At 57.3% G+C, this 24,230-nt stretch overlaps 3 protein-coding genes across 4 annotated transcripts; 2 read left to right on the top strand and 1 right to left on the bottom strand.

The window, feature by feature from the left end:
- PLAGL2 (PLAG1 like zinc finger 2) lies at positions 1-5,965 on the bottom strand. The gene is made up of 3 exons (XM_071759704.1): positions 5,844-5,965; positions 4,542-4,924; positions 1-3,606 (listed from the first exon to the last, which is right to left on the bottom strand). Exons 2-3 carry the CDS (start codon positions 4,802-4,804, stop codon positions 2,385-2,387), a joined length of 1,485 nt encoding a protein of 494 aa, XP_071615805.1. The 5' UTR covers positions 4,805-4,924; positions 5,844-5,965; the 3' UTR covers positions 1-2,384.
- Positions 5,966-7,048: 1,083 nt separating this feature from the next.
- Positions 7,049-11,685, top strand: POFUT1 (protein O-fucosyltransferase 1). Its single transcript, XM_071759964.1, has 7 exons — positions 7,049-7,195; positions 7,280-7,401; positions 7,492-7,674; positions 8,012-8,124; positions 8,668-8,860; positions 8,982-9,224; positions 10,102-11,685. Exons 1-7 carry the CDS (start codon positions 7,090-7,092, stop codon positions 10,288-10,290), a joined length of 1,149 nt encoding a protein of 382 aa, XP_071616065.1. The 5' UTR covers positions 7,049-7,089; the 3' UTR covers positions 10,291-11,685.
- A 199-nt stretch (positions 11,686-11,884) lies between these two features.
- Positions 11,885-20,558, top strand: KIF3B (kinesin family member 3B). Of its 2 annotated transcripts, none has more exons than XM_071759960.1 (9): positions 11,885-11,973; positions 16,359-17,793; positions 18,343-18,444; positions 18,813-18,935; positions 19,030-19,148; positions 19,338-19,451; positions 19,731-19,836; positions 19,996-20,174; positions 20,441-20,558. In XM_071759960.1, exons 2-9 carry the CDS (start codon positions 16,411-16,413, stop codon positions 20,532-20,534), a joined length of 2,220 nt encoding a protein of 739 aa, XP_071616061.1. In that variant the 5' UTR covers positions 11,885-11,973; positions 16,359-16,410; the 3' UTR covers positions 20,535-20,558. The 2 variants fall into 2 exon arrangements, with proteins under 2 accessions (XP_071616061.1, XP_071616062.1); XM_071759961.1 differs by lacking the exon at positions 11,885-11,973 and adding an exon at positions 13,048-13,165.
- Positions 20,559-24,230: the final 3,672 nt, after the last annotated feature.

The raw sequence follows: 24,230 nt of genomic DNA, 5'->3' as shown, positions 1-24,230 counted from the left end.
TATTAGCAAAATGAATTCCATTTATTCTTTGACAGACTACTGGTAGGGAAAAGATGCCTGGTTCTAAGTTTAGCTACCACTGCTAAAGGAATTCCAGTGCTGACATCTGTTCAGAGTACAATGCAGGGAAAAGCAGGAAAGCTGAAATGTTCTGAGGCAGTGGGGGTGTGTGCTGGCATTGCATAAATCCCAGATCCCTGCAGGGAGGGATCGGTTCCGACCATTTATCTCTTTGAAAAAATAAAATAAAATAAATCCTCTCAGTGGCAGCCAGGGCTCTAAGGCTTGCGTATCACTGACAGCAGTGTGGAGCTCTTTCAGTTTGCAAAGAGAAAAGCAACAGAAGACAGGCCTGAGGTATTCAGTGGTGGTGAACAGAGGGGCAGGGATGCCCTGTTCACCTTTCTGTGTTGGGGAACAAGAAGGCACTCGTTGGGCTTCAAAAGGCAACATCAGAGTGGAGAGGAGGCAGCACTGCGTGTCACCCGGGGAGGGCATGGCCACAGGAGAGCGCTGAGGTAAATAAATCTTATATTACATTTTTGATACAAAAGTATTATTTGCAGCATTGCTGGCTACCTAAAACAACTGAGCTATGGTTTGGAGAATCAACGGATCGCTAAACAGTCATTCTGGGAAGAATTCCTAAGCTAAATTAAAAATAAAATCCTGGAGTAGAACGGCAGGGGAATGAGGCTGTGAGCAGAGGAGGCTGCAGGACGAGGGCTGGGAGGTGCAGGGGCTGAGATGCTCTGGGGAGGGGGCTTCACTGAGGGGCTGGGGCAACAGAGCAGAGGTAGATTTTGCATTTTCCAGATTTATGGAGAACAACATCAAGAGATTTCCTGGCTGGTGTTGGCTCAGAGAGGCTGAAGATCTTTGTGTCCACCACCACACACCAAGGTCCAGTGGGAGCAACCCCTGCAGGGCACTGTGCAAGGGCCCAGGGAACCAGAGCAGGGGGACACACAGATGCTCAGTGGCATCAGCTGCCACCTCCAGTGTCACCCTGCTGTCCTCAGGGGCAGAGAGGCCACGGAAGGATTCAAGAGGAGAGGCAGGGGAAGCAGGACTTGGAGAAGGAGAGAACCCAAAGGCCAGTGGAACCAAATGCTAAGTGGAAGGGGGACTGCAGGGCCAAGCCTGCAGGGTCTGCTGGAGCTGTTAGTGTTGGGGGAAATGCTTCAAACACACCCACACAGCCCCTGTGAAAATGGGACCAATTTTTCCTCCTGATTCCTGGAGGTTATCACCCAAGGACTGAGGAAATAAGTGTCTCTCTTGACACTGCTTCGTGGATAAGCCAAAAGGGCACTGACCTTGCTGAGCTGCTGTGGTTAAAAAGCCCTGGGAACTCCTGCTCTGCTCCTCATCTCAGGGGAACCCAGGGAGCCCCTTCCCATCCGTGCCAGGGCCCTGAGCTCCTCTCTCAGCTTCTGCACCTGCTTTGGTTTCCAGAACAGCTGCACCATCTGTTTGCCTGCAGGGGAGCTCTCCAGGGGCTCTGTCCCTACCCCACAGAGGAGCTGCTGCGGAGGTCGGAGCAGCAGAGTGTTCCCCATGGGGGAAAGAAGAGGATCAGTGAAGAGAAATCAGTGCAACCTGACTTCCTTGTGTAAACAGTGTTGTGGCTACACCAGAGATACACCCAGTGGGCTTCTGGTGCCTCCTATGTTCTGTTTTTGTATTGGTGGGAACAGACTGGTGCTGTGTAAACAACGCTCACCATGAGGAGCTTTGGCCCGAGGGCTCCACGGAGGAGGAGGAGGAGGAGGAGGAGGAGGAGGAGGAGGAGGAGGAGGTGAGGGCTCTGAATCAATCACCATGTAAACGGCCTCGTTGCTTAACACTGATGAGGAGTGAGCTGCAGGGGGTGCAGTAGGCTGTGCTGGGTGAGAGGTAGTGGGGAAGGACAGCCTCTTCCCCGTTGGCTTCACACAGAGTGGGTGTCCTGGCTCCTCCTCCTCCTCCTGGGGGTGTTGGCTGCTGGGCCACAGCTGCAGTGAGGTGATGTGAAATGGAAGCTGGACTCTTCAAAAAGTTTCAGCCCGAGGTTGAAAGAGCCTCAGCTCCTTCTCAGGGACAGTCCCCCCCCAGGGAGGAGCTCTCGGGGAAGGTCAGTGCTATCGTGGCTCCTGATTCACAGATCAAACATCAGATAAAATGTATCCAGTCTGTCGGATGAAATCTGCTCCCTGCGCAGGACCGGGGCTGGCACGGGGACTGCTCCAGTCTACAAGTGCTCCCTCCAGACACCAGAAAGCTCCTGTCTGGCACAGCTTGGGCAAAGCTTCCCCACCCCAGAAGGGAGGTAAGAGTTGTGCGTTTTTAAGGCTCTCTGCAGAAGGGTGGCTGCAAAGTTCTGCTCCCCAGTGCTCCTCAGCTTACTGGAAAGCCTGGTGGAACCGTGGCAGAGTGGTTGTGCTCAAGCTGGAGGTGAAGACAGGGGGCAACGAGTGCAGGGGCCCAAAGTTCAGGGAGGCCCCAGCTCCAGGAGGTTCTTGAGGTTGATGTTGCAAAGTGGTAAGCAGGGGCTGTGTCTCCCCCTGGGAGTAGCCCATGACCAACCCCCCCGAGGACACGGGTGGGTTGCAAGGAGGGAGATTCAGGGGGAGGAAGCCAAGAAGATGAGAGAAGTCCATGTTAGCAGCACAGAGAGCCTCTGAGAGGTTAGCAGGGCTCTTGGAAAGCAAAGCCTCATCCAGGGGGGGTGGCTGAGGCGAAGAGGACTGAGGCTCACCAGATGAGAGAGACAGGCTGCCAGGGAAGTCTGACAGGAAGCTGTCCACCTCTACTTTGGGCAGTTTCTCAGGCAAATATGAGGTAGATCCGAGCTGATACTTTGGAGGAGGTTGCGGCGGGGAGGAGATGGGAGAGGAAGACTCCAGAGGGTAGCCGACTCCCATGGGAAGAGAGTTAGGAACCAAGGAATGGGGCATCCCTGAGCCGGGCACCGTTTGGAGGTGCGTGCTGTACATTCCCACAGGCAACACCCCTGGGAAGCTCTTCCCACCCATCATGTCTCTGGACGCCACGCAGAGGACGGGGCTCAGCTCCTCCTTCACCGCCACGGAGGAGCCGCAGCTCAGCAGGCCCAGCACGTCCACGGGCTCCGTCTTGATCTTCAGCAGTTCCTGGGAGTGGCTTTTCTTCACGTGCCTGGTCAGATGGTCCTTCCTCCCAAACCTCTGGGCGCAGTACTGGCACAAGAAGTCCTTCCTGCCCGTGTGCACCACCAGGTGCCTCCTGACGTCCTTGCGGGTGTAGAAGCGGCGGTCGCAGTGGTCGCACGGGTGCTTCTTCTCCTTGGTGCCCCCCGACGCCCTCCTGGAGTGGGTTTTGAGGTGTTCCAGCAGGACCTGGGTGCTCTCGAAGGTCTGCAGACACACCTTGCAGCCCAGGTCCCCGCTGGCGGCCGCGTGCATGGCCAGGTGCCTCCTGAAGCCCAGCTTGGTGTTGTAGTTCTTGCCGCAGTCGGGGCAGTGCAGAGCCTCCTTGTGGGGGTCGTGTGTCTGGAGGTGGTTCCGCAGGTGGTCCTTGCGGTGGAACATCTTCTCACAGTACATGCACTGGTGGGGCTTCTGAGCAGAGTGTGTGGCCATGTGCCTGAGGGAGGGAAGCTCAGACTTCAGCTCGCAGCCCCCCACACACATCCCCCCCCTCCCCCCCCTCGCCGCGACGCTCTCTGCTTTTTTTTTTTTTTAAAACCTCTCCTCCTGCTCTTTGCTCCTGGGAAAATCCCAGCTGGAATTTCACCACCCTCCTCCCCCGGGCACAGAATCCTCAGAGCATCCCAAGCCTCAGGATCTGCCTCAGCAGCCCCAGCTCAGCACAGGGACACAGCAGCCATGGGCTCCACTCCTGCAGCCCCGGGAGTGTGGGGAAGGAGAGGGAAGGGGGGTGGTTCCTGGCAGGAAAGGCCCCTCTGGGGTCTGGGGTCTCCATCTCCCCAGGGGGCAGCAGGATGGGGCAGCCCCTGCTGCCTGTGCACTGCCTGTGCCTCAGTGTCTCACAGTGCTGACACTCCCTGCTGCCAGGTTTCTGGTGATTTTATCCTCTCAGCATTCCCCTCCTCAGGAGCTCTGCCTGCCCCCAGCAGAGCAGCTGCCCCAGCACACCCCTGTGCCCAGGGGCCACCAGTTGGGATGCTGCTCCTGCCCTCCTGTTCTGCATTTCACCTCTGAGCTTCACCTTGTGCTGCTGCTCCTGCCCTCCTGTTCTGCATTTCACCTCTGAGCTTCACCTTGTGCTGCTGCTCCTGCCCTCCTGTTCTGCATTTCACCTCTGAGCTTCACCTTGTGCTGCTGCTCCTGCCCTCCTGTTCTGCATTTCACCTCTGAGCTTCACCTTGTGCTGCTGCTCCTGCCTTCCTGCTCTGCATTTAACCTCTGAGCTTCACTTTCTGCCTCAGCCCCTCCTGGGCAGAGGATCCAAGAGCCCAGGCTGAGGAGAAGGGGTCTCTGGGGTCGTTGCCTGGGGCTCAGCCAGGGCCATTTCCCCTCCTGCAGGTGAGCAGAGGCCAGGGCTCAGCTGGTACCTACCTGTAGAGCTTGTACTTGGAAGCAAAGGCTTTGCCACAGTGCAGCTGGGGGCAGTTGTAGGGTCTCTGCTCGGGGTGGGGCAGGGGCTGAGTCCTCAGCTTCTCCCCAGCAGGGCAGGAGGGCTCTGAGATGTCACACTGACATTTTCCCTGACTCGTGGGCTCTTCACCTCTTGCTCTGGGGACTAATTTCCAGCCTGCCTCTTCCTCCTCCTGCTTTGCATCTTGAATCCAGTTGGGAACATTGGGGAAAAATGCTGTCATGGCAGGGCTAGTGGGAGGTGGCCATGTCAAGCAGAAGGGGAGCCTCAGGCCTCCTGCTCTGGTGTCCTCCTGGGGCAGCTCCCTCTGGCTCCTCGGGGTTCAGCAGCTCCACATCTGCACCTGGAACCACAGGAGGTGTTCAGGGACACCCAGAGACACCACCCCCAGCCCCTTCCCTCCTCTTCTCCCCCAGCCCCTCACTAACACCTTCACTTCTTTCTGAATTAACAAAGAATTCAGGGTTTTGCAGCCCTGCAGAGGCACTGTTACCTGTTCCATGCCTTCCCCTGGTTTCTGGATTGCTTCTCATCCCTTTCCCTGCCCCTCACACCCATCCTCACTTGATTCTTGCCCACCCTTAGTTTCCTTCTGAAGTTTCTCAGAGGAAATCAGGGTCTTTTTTCTCCTGCTAACCCATCCATCCCCCAAGCTGGAACACCAGACAGGCTCAGCAGAGGTGGGAAGGCACTGGGGCTGCAGTGGTCTCTGCAGGGTCCTGCCCTGGGGCACACTCTGCCCCTCAGGAGCAGCAAACTTTCTGCAGACATCAGCAATGTCTCATTATTTCCTTTATATTTTACAGCCTCACCTATTGCTGAGGGAAGCTCCCTCTGGTTCCTGCTGGCTGCTCTGCCCCAGCCCTGCAGGGCCCTCTCAGCACCTTGTTCTGTGCCTCGTGGGTTCAAGTCCTGCATTTTCACCTGGCTCAACCCCCCCTCAGCTGCCAAACATCTGTCCCCCAGACCCAAACATCTGTCACCCAGACCCCATCTCTCCCAGGGAACTGAAGAAACTCCTCCTAAAATAGCACCAGACCCTGGAGCTCTTGCTCCCTCCACGATTGCCTCAGAGGGAGGAACTTCCTGCACCTCAGCAGTGCCCGTTGTGGGCAGGATGTGCAACCCCCCAGGTGACAGAACTGTCACAGCCCCAGCACTCCCAGCACTCCCAGCACTCCCAGCACTCCCAGCACCATCCCCAGGAGCTGTGTGGCTGGGAGGTGTGGAGGTGCCCCTGGGAGCAGGAGGGGGTTCTGTACCTCCTGCTGCAGAGCTGTGTCCTGGGGGCCTCTGCTGCTCTCACCAGGGAGCTGCCTCCTCCCCTCAGCCATCTGTGCCAGCTCCACACTACCTGGAGGGAGGCAGAGTTGGGGTTTTGCTGCCTTTTTAACGGGAAGACATCAGCTGCCACCTGCAGAGTGACACAGGTGAGTCCAGGCGAGGTCAGCTCTGTCTCTGATTCCTGTAAAACTCCATCAAACCGTCCCAGTCCTGCCAGTGCCACAGCTGGGTGGACAAACCACCCCCCCTACGCCTCTGGGACCCTTCTGTCACCTGCAGGAGGTGCCCCGGGTGCCCCAGCTCCCCGAGCCCCAGAGCAGGACCCAACCCAGGGGCTGCTGGGGACACCTCAGCTCTGAGGTACCCGGCTCCTTCTGTTTAGAGAGAAAAATGCAAAGAAAGTTTGTACCGACTCCTAAATCCCGCCCCTTTCCCAGGGGATGGAACCACACACACCAGTCCCGGAGGATGATTTTCCCTCTCTTTTCCCCCTCTCCTTCCCTGCACCGGCACCGGACGGGATTTTAAAAGCCCAAAGCCCCTTCCTGGCACCCCCGGGAAAGCCCCGAACGCCCACATGGCCCCGGGCTGGCAGCCTGCGGGACACAGCCCCGGAGCGGCAGCAAAGAGCGGGGTGCTCGGCAGCCTCCCCGATCGGAGCGGGAGGGGAGCGGGAGGGGAGCGGGAAGGGAGCGGGAAGGGAGCGGGAAGGGAGCGGGAAGGGAGCGGGAAGGGAGCGGGAGGGGAGCGGGAGGGGAGCGGGAGGGGAGCGGGAAGGGAGCGGGAAGGGAGCGGGAGGGGAGCGGGAGGGGAGCGGGAGGGGAGCGGGAGGGGAGCGGGAGGGGAGCGGGAAGGGAGCGGGAAGGGAGCGGGAAGGGAGCCGCCGCCGCCCCCGTTACCATGGAGCAGCCCTGAGGGGAGGGGAGAGGCGAGCCCGGCCTACGCCCCCCCCTTTCCTCCTCCCCCCCCACGCCCCGTGTCCCCGGGGCCCCCCTGTTCCCGGTCCCGTTCCCATTCCCGGTCCCGGTCCCGCACTCACCCCCCGCTCCCGCTCCCCCCCGGGCGCGGCTCCGGCCCAGGCCGCGGCGGCCCCATTGTGCGGGGCATGCTGGGAGTGACGTCACACACCCGCTTCCGCCTCTCGATGGCGGCGGCGTCCGCTAGAGCGGGGCGGGGCGGCGCCGCGGGGCACGCCGGGACGGGGGCGGCCTCCCGGACACCGCCATGGCGGCCGCGCTGCTGCTCCTGGCGCTGTCGGTGTTACCGGGGGGAGGCGGCGCGGGGCCCGCCTGGGACCCATCCGGTTACCTGCTCTACTGCCCCTGCATGGGTGAGGCCTTCCCGCCCAGCGGCCCCCGCCGAGCCCCCGGGGGAGCCCCGGGCTGAGCCCCTGCCGCCCCTCCTCTCGCCGCAGGCCGCTTCGGGAACCAGGCCGAGCACTTCCTGGGAGCTTTGGCCTTCGCCCGCGCCCTCAACCGGACCCTGGCCGTGCCGCCGTGGATCGAGTACCGGCACCACCTCCCGCCATACACCAACGTGAGCCCCCGGGGGAACGGGCGGGCCCGGGGCCTCTCCCGGTGGGGCGGGGGGAAGGCCCCGGGCTGAGGCGGTCTCTGTCGCCCCCAGCTCCACGTCCCCTACTCGGAGCACTTCAAGCTGGAGCCGCTGCTGCGGTACCACCGGGTGATCAGCCTGGAGCAGTTCATGGAGGAGCTGGCACCCCGGCACTGGCCGCCGGGCAGGAGGGTGGCTTATTGCTTCCAGGCTGCTGCCCAGAGGAGTCCCGACCACAGCACCTGCCCCATGAAGGTGAATTCCTGCCTCCTGCACCCACACCCGCGCGTGGGAGCCCACGGGAAGGGCAGAACTGATCTGCGAGCTCAGGAGGAACCCGCCCTGGATACCTGCACAGCTTGGGATCCCTCCGGGGCTGGGGACTCAGATTTTTGGGGCAGCCTCCTCCAGATCCCCTCTGACAGATGGGCTGCTCCTGTCTGTCAGGCAGCCTTTGGGTCAGCTCTCAGTTAAATTCCTTCACCATGTTCTCTTCCTCCTGAGGAGGAGCCATGACCTGGGGTTCCTCTGCTCTGCACCCCAGCCCTTACAGCTCTGCCTCCCGGGCTGAACACTTCTCTCTCCTTTGCAGGATGGAAACCCGTTTGGGCCCTTCTGGGATCAGTTCCAAGTGGACTTTGATAAATCTGAGCTCTTCAAGGGAATGTCCTTCAGCCCTGCCTACAAGGACCAGTGGATCCAGAGGTAGTGAGGAGCTGGGGTGGTGCTGGTGGTGCCAGTGGGGGGGGAACTCACAGAAATCCTTGTGCTCCTTGCTCTGGGAAGCCCTTGGGCTCAGGGGGAGAGGCTGAAGTGGTTTGTTAGCAGTCTCATTAAAAATCTTCCTGATTTTTCCATGAAATACCCACTGAGCAGCACTTCCTGCAGGCTCCGGTGGGCTGAGGGATTTCTGGGCAGTGAATTCCTCAGCAGGAATTTGGTTCCCAGTTCCTGGTCACAACTCTTGGTGTTTCCAGAGCCTCTGGGGCTGTGCCAGGTCAGGGGGGTCACAGAATTCCAGGCTGGGGGGGGGAGGTCCCTGCCCTTCACCTCTCAGGAAACCCCAATTCCTGTCCTGCTGGGTCTCGGGTGGGCCTGGAGCTTTGCTCTGATGTGCTGCTCATGTGGCAGAGGGATCAGGATTCCTCTGGGGTGGCTCTGGAGCAGCAGATCCCAAGTTTTTATGGGATGATCGTTTCCTGGGGAGGTCACCTCCCCTGGGGGGTCCCCGGGGCTGTTTTCCTGCAGGTTTCCCCCCTCTCAGCACCCCGTCCTGGCCCTGCCTGGAGCCCCAGCTCAGTTCCCAGTGCTGGAGGAGCACAGGTCCCTGCAGCAGTACGTGGTGTGGTCGGATGAGATGGTGAGGAAGGGGAATTCCCAGATCCAGTCCCTGCTGCCCAGGCCCTTCGTGGGGATCCACCTGCGGATCGGATCCGACTGGGTACGGCCTGGGGGGATGCACAGGGAGGCTCTGGGGGGGGAGAAGGGGGGGAGAAGGGGGTGTCAGAGTTTTTTCCTGCTGTCTGTTCCACACCAATGTGTTTCTGCCCCTCTCCTGGCAGAGGAATGCCTGCAACATGCTGAGGGAGGGCACTGCTGGGCCTCACTTCATGGCTTCCCCCCAGTGCGTGGGCTACGAGCGCAGAGCTGCTGCCCCCCTGACCATGGAGATGTGTCTGCCCAGCCTGACAGAGATCACCCGGGCCCTGCAGCTCTGGGTGGGGAAACTGGGGGCCAAAGCTGTTTACATTGCCACCGACTCAGAGCCCTACACAGCTGAGATCCAGCAGCTCTTCCAGGGAAAGGTGAGCCTGGAGGAAGCCAGCCCTGTGCCCAGTGTCTGTGTCCAGTTCTGGGCCCCTCAGCTCAGGAAGGAGATTGAGGTGCTGGAGCAGGTCCAGAGAAGAGCAAGGAGGCTGGGAAGGGATCCAGCACAAGTCCTGTGAGGAAGGGCTGAGGGAGCTGGGGGTGTTGAGGCTGGAGAAGAGGAGGCTCAGGGGAGACCTCATCACTCTCTCCAACTCCCTGAAAGGAGGTTGGAGCCAGGGGGGGGTCAGGCAGATATCAGTAGGATAAGAGGGCACAGACTAAAGAATTTTTTCCTAATATCCAACCTAAACCTCCCCTGGCAGAGCTGAAGCTCTGCCAGGGGAGGTTTAGGTTGGATATTAGGAAAGGATTCTTTGCAGAGAGGGGGATCAGGCATTGGAATGGGCTGCCCAGGGAAGGGGTGGATTCTCCATCCCTGGAGATATTTCCAAAGAGCCTGGATGTGGCACTCAGTGCCATGGGCTGGGAACCACGGGGGGAGTGGATCAAGGGCTGGAAGGGACCTCAGGGATCATCAGGTCCAACCCTTGATCCACTCCCCCCGTGGTTCCCATCCTGTGATCCTGTGAAGCCCCCCTGGCAGGGGGTGTTTGAATCACAACCTGCCCTGGGTCCTGGTGCTGTGGGCAGCAGGCAGCAGCTGTTGTGTGGTGCTCCCAGGCAGGTCCTGGCACCCCAAAGTGGGTTTGGGGTCCCAGCCCTGAAAATCAGAGACCCGGGGTGTGAACTGAGGCTTCTGTGCTGCCCGCTCAGCGAGGGGGGGGCTCAGGCAGCCTCCCCTCTGCCTGTCTGTCCCCAGCCCTGCTCAGCAGGTCCCGGGGCTGGGCTGGTGAGCCTGTGCCTGTCCTGCAGGTGAAGGTTGTCACCCTGCAGCCAGAGGTGCCCCAGCTGGATCTCTACATCCTGGCCCAGTCCGACCACTTCATCGGGAACTGCGTCTCCTCCTTCACCGCCTTCGTCAAGCGGGAGCGGGACGTGCGCTCCCTGCCCTCCTCCTTCTTTGGCATGGACCATCCCCCACGGCCCCGGGATGAGTTCTGACCCGGGGAGGGGCAGCCTTGGACCTTCTTGGGCTTCCCAGCTCTGGTTCCCTTGCCCCGGGACCACCGCGGGTGCCCGAGCACAGAGCTGGGCTGCCACAGCCCCCTCCTCCTCCTGCTCCTCTCCCTGACCCCTCCCATGTGAGGTCAAACAGAAATGAGGTTTTTAATCCCGTTTTTAGGAAGGTATAAACTATGTGTAGTGTCCAGCTGCAGCCTGTGCAGGTCTCCCCTCTCCCTGGTGGGGCCTGGCCAGCAGTCAGGCTGAGGCAGTTTCCCAGGTTTCCTCATCTCTGTCATTTTCCGTTAAATCTCAGTTTTTTCCCAGAGATGCTGTGAAGCTTCGTGCCCCAAAACTGACCAGAAGTGCTTCTGAAGTGCCAAGTGTGACCAGGAAGGGGGTGGGAGGGCTGTGCCAGGTAAGGCTGAGGGAACATGGGAACCTCTGAGTCCCACGGGTGCCTTTCCATGAGCCCCTCACCCCACTGCCTCGGGGCCCCTCTCCCACCCTCTGGGGAGGTGGCAGTCACCTTCAGGCAGGGAGGGGACAGTCACCTCTCCAGCAGAGCTGGGACCTTGTTCCTGGCCAGCCAAGAGCTGGGATTCAGGGCTTGGAGCTGTTGGGGTCAGGATCTGGAAGGGAGCTGAGTGGTTGGTGTACCTCGTGCCTACGTTTCTGGGGCTTTTTTGTCTTATTTTTTGTACTTTTTTTAAGGTAACCCCTGTGACTGCAGAGCCCCAGGTGGTTCCCCTGGGGGATAGTGGTGGGGAGCATTTGCTGATGGTGAAAGAGGTGCCCAAAGCCCTCGTTTGGCCCTGGGAGCACCCAAAGTCCCCTCGTGCTCAGCCTCAGTGTTCCCAAACCTCCGGGTGCTCCCCTGCCCTCAGTTCTCTGTCGTTTCCCTCACCTGGGTTTGGTGCCACTCTGAGGTGGTGGTGCCAGGGCTGTGCTCTGAGCTCTGCTGTCTCCAAGGGCTTCCATTTAACTCCAGATGTTTCTGTAGGATTTTGGTGGTGGGATTTTTACCTCCTTGGAAGCGTCCCCAAGCACTGAAGGATTCTGAAGGCTCAAGGGAGTGAGTGTGAGAGGGCTGAATGTGAAGGTGCCCCCGTGTTGGGGTGGCAGAGCCTTGTCTCGTTTCCTTGGTGCTGGGTGACAGAAATTCCTGGGGTTTGGTGGTTTTGGGGTCTCTGAGCATCCCGGGGGAGTTTGTGGCTCCCTGGGAGTCCCTCAGCTCTCAGATGATGCTGGGAGGGGGCAGGGGGCAGCCACCTCGGGTAGCGTTGGGGAACCCCACGTGTGAAGAGAAAATGGTTGGGTTCGTCTTTCTTTTTTTTAAAAAAAAGGTATTTTTGTAATGATTTTTGTAACAATAAAACCAGGATTTTGTATTCACTCCCTGCGCTCAGATTCCTCCCTCCCGCGCGGCTCAGCCACCCCAGACGGGACGCGGCACCATCCCCGCCCGCTCCCGAGCTCCTTTTGGGGTAAAACCCCGCAGTTTTGGGGCCGGGCCGCGGCCCCTTTGTCCGCCTGCATCCGGGCCCGGTCGCTAGGGAAGTGCCGGCGTGGGGCGGCTGCGCGCGTTGCTAAGGAAGTGCGTCACGGCCGGGGGCGGGGCTTCCCCGCCGCTTCCGGTGCCGCGGGAGGAGGCGGCCGCGCGGCTCCATGGTGACGGCGCAGGTGAGTCCGGTCCGGTCCGGTCCGGCCCGCTCCGCCCCGGGCCCCGCTCCGCCCCGAGGGGCTCTGCCGAGGGCCCCCCCGGTGCCTCCCGGCGGTGACAGCCCCGGGGGTCCCGCCCCGGCCGCCGCCGTTCGCGCGGCTCCTCCCGCGGGGTTCGGCCCGGGCCCTGCCCGCTGTCAGGGGAAGGAGCGGGGGGGGGAGCGGGGGGCCCGGGGCCGGCGGCTGCGTCCTCCCCGTCGCCGCTCCCCGCTCGTGCCCGGTCCGCTGTCCCCATCCCTCGGGTCCCCTCGGCTGCGGGGTCACTGCTGCCAGGGCGGGGGTGACGCCGGAGCGAGCCCGGAACCGAAACCGAACCCAGGGTTCCGGCTGGAGTGGGGTCCGGTACCTGGTACCGCGCTGGGGGATGGGGACAGCCGCGAGGTGTCGTGCTGAGGGTGACAGAGGTGGTGACAGTGACACGGGGAGCGGGGTGGCCTGGCAGCAGGAGGCACTCGGTGTGGCACCAGGACTGTCCTGGCCGGGCACAGCGGGATCCAGCAGCCTTCCAGCCGGGGCACCGGGAACCCGCAGGGACCCAACTGCAGGGAAGGGTTGGAATGTTGTGAGCGGTCCCTGGGAAGGGCTCAGGCAGCAAACCGAGAAAACCTGCCTGAGATTTCCACTGAAGGCAGAGAGGGAGAGGCTGCAGGAGTTCAGCTCCCCGGGGCAGGCAGGATCAGGATGGGTGGGGTGAAGCGTTCCTGGGACACGGGGCCTGACCCCTGAGAGCTCCTGAGGTGGTTACACCCCTTCCCTTCCCTTCCCTTCCCTTCCCTTCCCTTCCCTTCCCTTCCCTTCCCTTCCCTTCTCCCTTCCCTTCTCCCTTCCCTTCTCCCTTCCCTTCTCCCTTCCCTTCTCCCTTCCCTTCTCCCTTCCCTTCTCCCTTCCCTTCTCCCTTCCCTTCTCCCTTCCCTTCTCCCTTCCCTTCTCCCTTCCCTTCTCCCTTCCCTTCTCCCTTCCCTCTGTGCCTATTTTTTCAGGCAAAATCTTGTGTTGACTGAAAGAAACAACAATGCTTCCATTTTTGGGGTCAGTCTGAGAGGACACACCATTTGTTTGCCTGTCATTAAGCTGCCCAGCAGTAGCTAAAAGGCTGGGGGATGATTTGTTGTCAGTTGCTATGAAAAGAGGGAGCTTCCCAGGGCACTTCCAGGTGAGGTGTGTGTGATGTCACGTGGGGATGAGGGGGTTCTGGGGGTTTGGTGTCAGCACAGCAAAGCAGCCGAGTTGTTAATTAAGTAAAATCAGTCCCAGCTCTGCCTGTCAGGTGTCTGGGTGTCTGCCCTTCGGGAAGGTCTCTGGAGCAGAGCAGACAACCAGAGTCACCTGGGAGGAGAAGCTGTGGCTCTGGAGAGGGAACATCCCGGGAGGAGGAGGGGGCTGTGTCTGCTCCTGGTGCTGGGAGAGCTGGGAGCTGCTGCTTGTGCTGCTGCAGGACTGGTCCCAGTCCCAGTCCCCACGCTCCTTCCCTGTGGTGCTGTGGGACACGAGGCCATCCCAGCAGGGCTGAGCTGGGTGGGAGATGTTTCCCTTCAGAGTGATCCCGTTTGGATCCCCTGTGCTGGGAGAGTTGGCTCAGTTCTGTGTGCACATCCCTCACCTCCCCCTGCTCCTCACCCCGGCCTCTCAGGGGCTTGGTGAGGACGTGGAGTTTCCCCTCCTCAGACCCAGGGGATTCCAAAGCCTGTGCTGAGGTTTCTCTGCACGTGTTTATCTGTTGTTCTTCGTGGTGCAGACTGACAGTCTGGGTTTGGGGGCACAAATATTCTGCTCCTTCTCTCAGAGAGCTGCTCCAGCAGTTCCCTGTGGCAGGGTGTGACAGGGTGTGACAAGGTGTGGCAGGGTATAGCAGGGTGTGACAGGGTATAGCAGGGTGTGACAAGGTGTGGCAGGGTGTGGCAGGGTGTGACAAGGTGTGACAGGGTATGACAGGGTGTGACAAGGTGTGACAGGGTGTGACAGGGTATAGCAGGGTGTGACAAGGTGTGGCAGAGTGTGACAAGGTGTGACGGTATGACAGGGTGTGACAAGGTGTGGCAGGGTGTGATGGGGTGTGACAAGGTGTGACAGGGTGTGACAAGGTGTGACAGGGTATGACAGGGTGTGACAAGGTGTGGCAGGGTGTGACAAGGTGTGACAGGGTATGACAAGGTGTGACAGGGTGTGACAGGGTGTGACAAGGTGTGACAGGGTGTGACAGGGTGTGGCAGGGTTTGACAAGGTGTGACAAGGTGTGACAGGGTGTGACAAGGTGTGACAGGGTGTGACAGGGTGTGGCAGGGTTTGACAAGGTGTGACAAGGTGTGGCAGGGTGTGGCAGGGTGTGGCAGGGTGTGCCCCCCTTTGGGAAGCTCTCCTGGGATGTGCAGTTAGCAGGTGAATCACGGGAGGGCAGAGCCAGGGGCTGTGCAGCAGCTGCCGGGGGTTTCCAGCCTGTGTTGGCTTTACCTTTAGTTCCAGTTGGCAGAAGGGTCTCAGAGCCTTTCCTGAAAGATGTTTTTGGAGGAAAAAAGAAAAAACCCAAAGGTTATTAGAAACCCAAGGGCATGACACAAGCTGTGCTGCTGGTTGGGTGGTGCCACAGCCCCTTTTTGGGTGGGATGGCAGCTTGTGAGCTGCTGGCTGGGGATGCAGCACTGGGGGGGTTCCCCAGAGCCACAGGGGACTCAGGAGTGGTGATGGGTGCTGAATCTCCTGACCCCAAATCCATCCCCAGCCCAGAGCAGGAGGGTGTTGCAGGGCCCTGCTGTGCTCGGGCAGAGCTGCCTCTCCTGGGAGGCCCTGGGGAAAGTGTTTTGCCCAAAGGGAAAAATAATCTCGTGGCTCTGTGTGAACAGTTGTTCTGGGGTTAGAATAACAGGAGGGTTTTGTCTTTGTTGGCCATAAACCCAGAGGCACAGCCCCTGCTGAGGCTGGTGTGGGTTTGCAGGCTCCTTTCAGAGCTTGAAGGAGCCAGGGCTTGATGAAGGTTTTGTAGGAAATGGCATGGAAGGAGCTGAAACTTCCCTTCAGGAGCCTGGGAAGGGCAGATCCTGGAAGGTATCCATGCCACACCCTGCCACACCCTGCCACACCCTGCCACACCCTGCCACACCCTGCCACACCCTGCTATACCCTGTCACACCCTGTCACACCCTGTCACACCCTGCCACACCCTGCCACACCCTGTCAGACCCTGTCACACCCTGTCACACCCTGCTATACCCTGTCACACCCTGTCACACCCTGTCACACCCTGTCACACCCTGAGGCTGCTCCACTGGTGCTTTCCCTTCCCTGCTGAAGGGGAGCTGGGAATGCTGGACCACACCCTCCCCTCACTGCTCCTTGCTGGGGGAAATATTCCTCCCACTGGCTGCAGACCCCAGATCCCTGGGGTAATTCCCACCCTCACTGGTGTTACCAGGGCTGTGCCTGGTGTCCCTGTGTCACTGATCCCTTTGTGGGGAGCTGTGGTGACACTGCCTGGAAAGGTCTCTGTAAGAGTTATTTTCACTTGGTTCTTGACAGAGAGGAAAGGCCATGTCAGTTTTCCCAAAGGGGGAAATGCAGAATATCCAGGGGATGTGATGCTGGAAAGGGACATATTTAATATAATTTAATTTAATTTAATTTAATTTAATCCTGCATCCTGGTGGCTGCTGCAGCCCAGTTCCAGGTGTCTGGAGAGGGACTTGGAAACAGGCCTTTGGGCGGTGTTCCTGGGAACTGCTGGCATTTAAGAAAACCCTGGCACAGGATTTAAACTTTCTGTGTCAGGATGGTCCTGAGGATGGTCCTGAGGGCCCATCACATGACCTGTGAGGGGGTTGTAAGATGGATGTGTCAAAAATAGGAGAAGGTTTTGTCAAACAAAGGAAGAGGCGACTCAGAAAATCCTTTATTTATGATTTACAATCCCTCCTGGGGTTTGGCAGGGAGGTGAAGCACTCAGTCCTTACTCAGCACCTGAATGATTCCTGGGAATACAGAGGGAACAAACCTGTGCTGGGCTTTCAAGGGATGAGCTTTGAAACAAAAAGCCTGACTGCCAGGAGAAGCGATGGGAAAGGGTGAGGTTACTTTATAGGTCATTTAGAAAGCACCGTGATTCCTTTTCAGGGCTGGGAAAAGGAGCTCTGCCAGCTGTGCAGATGTAATTTGAGGAATACTTTTTGTAGAAATGGCACTGAGGGACGGGCAGGCCCTTGTCTCAGCTCAGCCCTTTGCAGAGTTTTCATCTCGTAGGTTGTTTTTATTCCCCAAATCCCTCCCAGCTTCAGGAGTGCGGGGGAGCTGGGTCTGGGGGGGCAGTTCCCAGCAGCAGGAACCTGCCCTCACCTGGCCCTCCTCTCCTTCTGTTTGAGGTTTCTGGCTGGGGATCACTGCTCAGGTGCCACCAGCCCCAGAGCTGCTGCCATGTCCAAGCCCAAGAGCTCGGAGTCGGTGCGGGTCGTGGTGCGGTGCCGGCCCATGAACAGCAAAGAGAAAACCGCGTCCTATGAGAAGGTTGTGAGCGTGGATGTCAAACTGGGACAGGTCTCTGTGAAGAACCCCCGGGGCACCTCTCACGAGCTGCCCAAAACCTTCACCTTCGATGCTGTCTACGACTGGAACTCCAAGCAGGTCGAGCTCTACGATGAGACCTTCAGACCCCTGGTGGATTCCGTCCTGCAGGGCTTCAACGGGACCATCTTTGCCTACGGGCAGACGGGGACGGGGAAGACGTTCACCATGGAAGGGGTGCGTGGGGACCCCGAGAAGAGAGGGGTCATCCCCAACTCCTTCGACCACATCTTCACCCACATCTCTAGGTCTCAAAACCAGCAGTACCTCGTTAGAGCGTCTTACCTGGAAATCTACCAGGAGGAAATCAGAGACTTGCTGTCCAAGGACCAGTCCAAGAGGCTGGAGCTGAAGGAGAGGCCGGACACGGGGGTGTACGTGAAGGATCTCTCCTCCTTTGTTACCAAAAGCGTCAAAGAGATCGAGCACGTGATGAACGTGGGGAACCAGAACCGCTCCGTGGGTGCCACCAACATGAACGAGCACAGCTCCCGCTCCCACGCCATCTTTGTGATCACCATCGAGTGCAGTGAGCTGGGGCTGGACGGGGAGAACCACATCCGAGTGGGAAAGCTCAACCTGGTGGACCTGGCGGGCAGCGAGCGCCAAGCCAAGACTGGGGCCCAGGGGGAGAGGCTGAAGGAGGCGACCAAGATCAACCTCTCCCTCTCAGCTCTGGGCAACGTCATCTCTGCCCTGGTGGATGGGAAGAGCACGCACATCCCATACAGGGACTCCAAGCTCACTCGGCTGCTTCAGGACTCGTTAGGTGGCAACGCCAAAACCGTGATGGTGGCCAACATTGGCCCTGCCTCTTACAACGTGGAGGAGACGCTGACGACGCTGAGGTATGCCAACAGGGCCAAAAACATCAAGAACAAGCCACGGGTGAACGAGGATCCCAAGGATGCTCTGCTGAGGGAGTTCCAGGAGGAGATCGCTCGACTCAAGGCACAGCTGGAGAAACGGTCTATTGGGAAGAGAAAGAGGAGGGAAAGGAGGAGAGATGGTGGGGAAGAGGAGGAGGACACTGAGGAGGGTGAGGATGAAGGAGATGACAAAGATGACTACTGGAGGGAGCAGCAGGAAAAGCTGGAGATTGAAAAGAAAGCAATAGTTGAGGATCACAGCTTGGTAGCAGAGGAAAAGATGAGGCTGCTGAAGGAGAAGGAGAAGAAAATGGAGGACCTGAGACGAGAGAAGGAAGCGACAGAAATGCTGAGTGCCAAAATCAAGGTAGGATTCTTCCTTGTCAGATGCTTTGGAAGCAATTTACATGGGCTGTGGGGAGAACAGAGGGTTTCCCAATTTGGAAAGAGATTTCACAAGAAGCTTCCAGGATGTTGATTTGCATTTAAATTGGAAGAGTTTAAAATAAACCCATTTCCAGTTTGAAATTCCTGCTATGAATTACACATTTCAATATTGATGAGTTGTTTTGGTGTTGCTGTTGTGCTGATCTTGCAGGATCCCCAGCAGGCAGCACAATGAAATGTGAGGACACATCTCACAAGCTGCAGCACAAAATGCCTCAGCCTGTCACAGAGCTGAACAAATTCTGCCTTGTGCTTCTCCAGCTTTGCCACACGTGGCAGCAATGCCTAATCCTAAGCAAGTTACTATTTCATTAATCCCCCAGTTTTATAGGAACTGTAAGAAACAGGAATTCATGTAACAGCTGACTTGAAAGGGAATGTTAAATAGGAAGGAGTTGTATGGATGAGAGAAAGTTAACTTCTGTGGGCACTGCCAGGAAATTCCAAAACCTTGGTGTTTTGCTTTTAGGCAATGGAAAGCAAACTTCTGGTGGGAGGGAAAAACATCGTGGATCACACAAATGAACAGCAGAAAATCCTGGAACAGAAACGTCAGGAAATTGCAGAACAGGTACAAGGAGGAGCATTTGTTGTTTTGTACAAAAAGCCAAGTTTCTCTCTTGTTACACAGTTTCTGTTGGTGATTCTTTAAGTGCAATGAGTGGTACAAATTGATAAAAATGAAAAAAAAAAAAAAAAGAAAAATCTAAACATGATATTTGAAGCTTAAGCTCTTATTCACACTGTCTGGCTTGAGGAGCAAAATAAGAGCAAAGAGTTGATGCTTCTGGTATTTCTGAGGCAAGATGTGGGGGAACTGGAAGCTAAAGCTCTGGAGCCCAGGGAAATAAAACCCCCTGAGCCTGGTGTGTGCCAGGCTGGAGGTGGCAATGTCATTAGGCTGGAGGTGGCAATGTCATTGTGTGTCCCCTTCTCCAGAAACGTCGGGAGCGAGAGATCCAGCAGCAGATGGAAAGTAGGGATGAGGAAACCCTGGAGCTGAAGGAGACCTATAGTTCCCTTCAGCAAGAGGTGGACATAAAGACCAAGAAACTCAAAAAGGTAAAAAGAAAATGATTCCATGTCTGGTGGGTTAGGGCTGAAATCAGTGCCAGGAACATTGGCAAGTTGTGACTTTGGCTCCTGTGTGTTCCAGTTATTTTCCAAGCTGCAAGCTGTGAAGGCAGAGATCCATGATCTCCAAGAAGAACACATCAAGGAACGCCAGGAACTGGAACAGACCCAGAATGAGCTTACCAGGGAACTGAAGCTGAAGTAGGTCCCATCACTTCCCTGCTGGGGGGGGGTGGAGGGAGGGACTGCACTGCACGTGACTGTGGAACAGGATTTCAACAGGACAAAGTGAAACCATTCCTCCTTCTCCAGGGCTCTGTTAACTCCGTGGAGAAAGTCATCTGCTAATTATGTTTCTTGTGTATTTCCCGTGTGTGTGGTTGCATGTAGGCACCTGATTATTGAGAATTTTATTCCCTTGGAAGAAAAGAATAAGATCATGAACAGATCATTCTTCGATGAAGAGGAGGACCAATGGAAACTGCACCCCATAACCCGTCTGGAGTGAGTGCACTTCTCATCTCTGCTTGGCATGGAATTATATGTCACAGAAAGCCCTCTAGCTGTCCAGAACAAGGAGAGAAAAGAGAGACTCTCTCCAAAAGAGAGACTGAGTCAGGGTTGAGATTGAGTCAGGGTTGAGACTGAGTCCTCCTTCCTTGCAGCCTGGGGAGTTTCTGCTCTCCTGGATCTGCTTTCTGTGTGGAATCTGCAGGTGTCAGCTCTTAAACTCCAAGAAGAGCGTTTGGTATTGGTGCAAACCACGTGTCCATTTTTCTCCAGCACCCAGCAGATGATGAAGAGGCCAGTGTCTGCTGTGGGCTACAAGAGGCCCCTGAGCCAGCACGCCAGGACATCCATGCTGAACCGGCCCGAGGCTCGGTACCGGGTAAGCCCAGCTGTGCTCACAGCTCCCTCCTGCACTGTGCTGTCAGTTCTTCTGTGGGCTGCACACATTTATAAAGCATTTCAGAATTGGCTTCTAGGGGGGAAAAGAAACCATTTGTCTGAAAAGAACCAGCCTTTGATTGTGCTTTCCCTGCCTCAGGCAGAGAACATCGTGCTGCTGGAGCTGGACATGCCCAGCAGGACAACGAGGGACTACGAGGGCCCTGCCATTGCTCCCAAAGTGCAGGCAGCTCTAGAGGCAGCTCTGCAGGATGAGGATGAGATACAGGTGGATGCTTCAACCTTTGAGAGCACTTCAAATAAAAAAGCCAAACCCAGGTGAGTTGGACTGCCAGTGAAGTAGCCAAAAGCAGAGGGACAAGTAGGGCTGCTCTGTCAGCACTTCTCATCAGTGCACCTGAGGTGAGTTTGCTGCAAAGCAGAGAGAGAGAAAGGAGCAAAGGACAGAGGAGAAAGCTGAGACTGGGTGGAGAATATATCCAGTCACAAAAAGTCAGCTTCTGGAAAGTGAATGTAATGATTTACAGATGATATTGTTTGGGCTTTTTGTTTAAGTTTTTTTTTATCCATTTTTGCTTCTTCAGGCCTAAAACTGGAAGGAAATCAGGGGGATCCTCTTCAGCAGGCACCCATAGTTCTCAGCTCTACCCACAGTCCCGAGGGCTGGTTCCAAAATAAACCCAGCAGCTCCTCTCCAGGGCACCACCAGCCTTTGCCTTCTGAGAGCAGAGACACGTGGGAACCCACAGAGAGCCCCTGTCCCTGTCCCTGGACGTGGCCTCTCTGCTCCTTAACTGACTTGTGCCAGTCCAGGTGCACTGAGCCACAGGAAGATCCCTGCTTGCAACTCAGTGTTTGGCTTCTGTGGGAAACAGATTTTAGTTAGGAAATCAGAGATGCATGAGGTACGTTCAAGTGTATTAGAAGCAATGGGAAGCATGGAGATCACCTCACACCATCACTCCTTCTGCACTGGCCTTGTGGGCTCTTTGGCTGTTGGGCAGCAAGAAGATGGAGCTGAAAGTCATCTCAACTGAAACACCACTCCAGAGCTCTGCAGTGACAAGAGAAAAAAGCAGTGGATCTGTTCAGACTGGACTAGGTGCATAGGTTTTCCTCTGGCATTTCCTTCCTGGCATCAACACTGGGGGCCAAGCAGCTGCTCTGGCAGGCAGGATGGCTCTGGGCAGCAAGTGCTCACCAAGAGGCAGCTGTGCCTCCCCTAGAGCTGTAGGATGAAAAAAAACAGGGTCCTGAGAGCAACTCTGTGCTCTCCAGAAAGGAATCAACAGCACCTGGAGTCCTCTCCTTGTTCACAGGTTTAGGTAAGAGCTCCTCAGCCCTGCCAGCAGGAACCAGTGTCACAGAACACATCTGCCTGGCCTGCCAGCTCCACTGCCTCCTTCCTCTCTCTCACCTCTCTCTCTACCCCTGGCATTTCAAACCAGCACCCAGGCACAGCCTTTCAACCCTGGGGTGACCTCTGGCCATGTCCTTAGGTCTCCCATGGGAAATGTAGCACAGGCTGGGAGCTCTCCTGCCCTCCCTGGGGGCTGGCAGCCCCCCAGCACCTCCTGAGCACATTGGGGGGGTTCAGTGTCCCCACCTCTTGTGCCTCACTTCTTCCACTTCAGCTTTCCCTTTGCTCCTCCCAGCCTGTGCAGGTGCTCTGGGAGTCAAAGCACAGGGAACCCAGCCTGGGAAATGGGAGCTGGTGTTAATTCCGGGGGTTTTCCTTTGACAACAAGAGAGGAAGAACTGTGTTCCTGACAGTCTCTTTGCAAAGCTGCCCTGTGACTCAAGGAGGCTCCTGTGGCAGGTGGAGGGGGCTGGAGGTGCCATGCCAAGGACAGTCAGGTGTCCCTGTCCCGTGTCCCACAGCTCATCTGTAGGTGTCAGGTCACTGGATGGGGCCTGGGGCTGTTCCTGCCTCCTGTTGCTGTTGGTTGTTGTCCCATGAAGGGTTTCACCCATTCCCCTCACCCCCTCCAGACTGACACGTGGGACTGGGGAGGACACTGATGTGTGAGCACTGCCTGTGCTCTCACCCTGTGTTGGTTGAGTGACATCACCAGGGCTGCAGTGACATCACCAGGGCTGCAGTGACATCACCCAGGCTGCAGTGACATCACCCGGGCTGCAGTGACATCACCAGGGCTGCAGTGACATCACCCGGGCTGCAGTGACATCACCAGGGCTGCAGTGACATCACCCAGGCTGCAGTGACATCACCCAGGCTGCAGTGACATCACCCAGGCTGCAGTGACGTCACCCGGGCTGCAGTGACATCACCAGGGCTGCAGTGACATCACCAGGGCTGCAGTGACATCACCCGGGCTGCAGTGACATCACCCAGGCTGCAGTGACATCACCCAGGCTGCAGTGACGTCACCCGGGCTGCAGTGACATCACCAGGGCTGCAGTGACATCACCCAGGCTGCAGTGACGTCACCAGGGCTGCAGTGATGTCATCAGCACAGCTCACCTCTGCATCCTGCTGGCGTGGTGCCTGGGGTTCTGGCTGGGCTGCTGGGTCCCTGGAGCAGAGGGTGAAGCTCTCTGTCCAGACACAGCTCTGGTTTGGGGCAGGAACAAGGAGTTTGTGGACAACCGAGGGAGCAGGTGACAAACTCCTCTCGCCCTGCCCAGGGGACCTGGTGTGATCCTGTCCCCAGAGCACTGCTGGCGTGCAGGGAGCCGTGGAGCTGGCTCCTGTGGCACCAGATAATGTCACCTCTTCCCTCCCATCCCTCTGTCTCTGGCACATCATCCTCTCCACTCGGACATTTTGAAAGGTGACTGCATGGTGTAAGTACCCCCAGAACGGGGGGGCTGAGAAACCTGAAATGGCAACAAAATATATAGCTAGGCACCTCTGTGTACACACCCAGGGACACACGTGTGTCACGGGAGTGTGCACACACTGTGTCTGCTCCTGCACACACCTCCCCGGCTGCTGCTGTCCCATAGGGAATTTTTATCCAATGAATATGCTGGGAACTCCCCCGTGGCAGGACTGGTGCAGTGGAGATGGCCCTGCAAACCCCAACTGTTCTGTTTTAGTGTTGATAAGCTAGCTGGTGAATCTGTCAGAAAGGCTCTGCTTTTAATTCTGTAGAAGTTCATTAGCAAGGTGAAAGAAATTCACTAGGGTTGAAAAAAAAAAAAAAAGAAAAAAAAAAAAAGAATAAACTTGCATATTTAGTCATTGTATTACCGAGGAGCTGTGGTGGGAGGTGGGGCTGGGGGAATCCTGGGCAGCCTCGGATCCGTACAGAAGTTTTTAAAGGCTCTTTTCCATGGACTTACTCTTGACCAGGTACTTGGCAGCACTGGTATGAAGATAAAAGACGTTGTCTTGAGCTGTACAAAGCGTGCTGAGTTCTGGGATGATGTTTTTAGGACGCATTCCTGCCCGTTTTCCCCTCTCCGGGTGTTATCGGAACCATCTGGGCTTCCTGCGGGTTAATGGCCAGAGGCAGGAAACCGGGGAGAGGCCCGAGTCACGGTTCCTTCACAGGAATGTTTCACATCCTTCTCCTCTCTGCTCTGCTCTGCAGAATGAGATCTTTTAAAGTGACCCGGAGCAGAAGTCAGCCCTGGGAGCGTAGGAATTAAAGCACTTTCTTAAAAATAGAGGTCTGGAGCCTTTTGGACAAAGGTGTGCATGCTGCTTCTGCCCTCTGAGCCCCAGAGCTCTGCCCGGGGGGCTGTGCTGAGGCATCGTGCAGATCGGAACAGGCTGCTCGTGGCCAGGATTTTACATTTTTTTGGGATGTAGTAACTCTGCCTTCCCTGGGCAGGGGGCTGAGTTCCAGCGAGACTCAAACCCGGCTCTGTCCTCTCCTGCCTGGGGTTCACATCTCACCCAGGTCCTGCCCTGCCCCTCTGCTTGCAGAAAAACTGGGGAAATAACCTGGAAAAGCCATAGTGAGGTGCAGGGGGGGTTGATCCCCATCCCGGGCTGCTGCTCCTGGGGTGCCCCAGCTCTGCCTTCCCGGGGTGACCTGCAGGCAAAGGACCTCTCAATACTTCTGTCCATAGTTTTACAGCTTGTATTTATTTGTATCATCTCCTTTTGTCTAGGAATGTAAAGTGATCCCGGAATACAAGGTGTAATAAAATAAAAAGTGAGATTTACTGCACCTCTCAGTACCTTCCTGCTTTTCATTTGGGAACGGCCGCGTTCAGCGAGTTCCCGTTTCACACCCACTCGTGTGCTTTTGTTTAAAGTCTCTGTACCAATGGAACCCTCAGGAAGCCCCTGCCCGGTGCCCTAACCCTGAGCCGATTGCCGGGGCCGGGCCTGCAGCCCCCGGGCCCCTCACCGCCCGCGGTTGGGTTCCGTGGGGTGCGGGAGCCCCCGGGCACAAC

The sequence above is a fragment of the Heliangelus exortis genome, chromosome 16, assembly GCF_036169615.1.
Source record: "Heliangelus exortis chromosome 16, bHelExo1.hap1, whole genome shotgun sequence".
In the NCBI taxonomy this organism is placed as follows: Eukaryota; Metazoa; Chordata; class Aves; order Apodiformes; family Trochilidae; genus Heliangelus; species Heliangelus exortis.
This window is presented reverse-complemented; position numbering and strand designations above follow the sequence as displayed.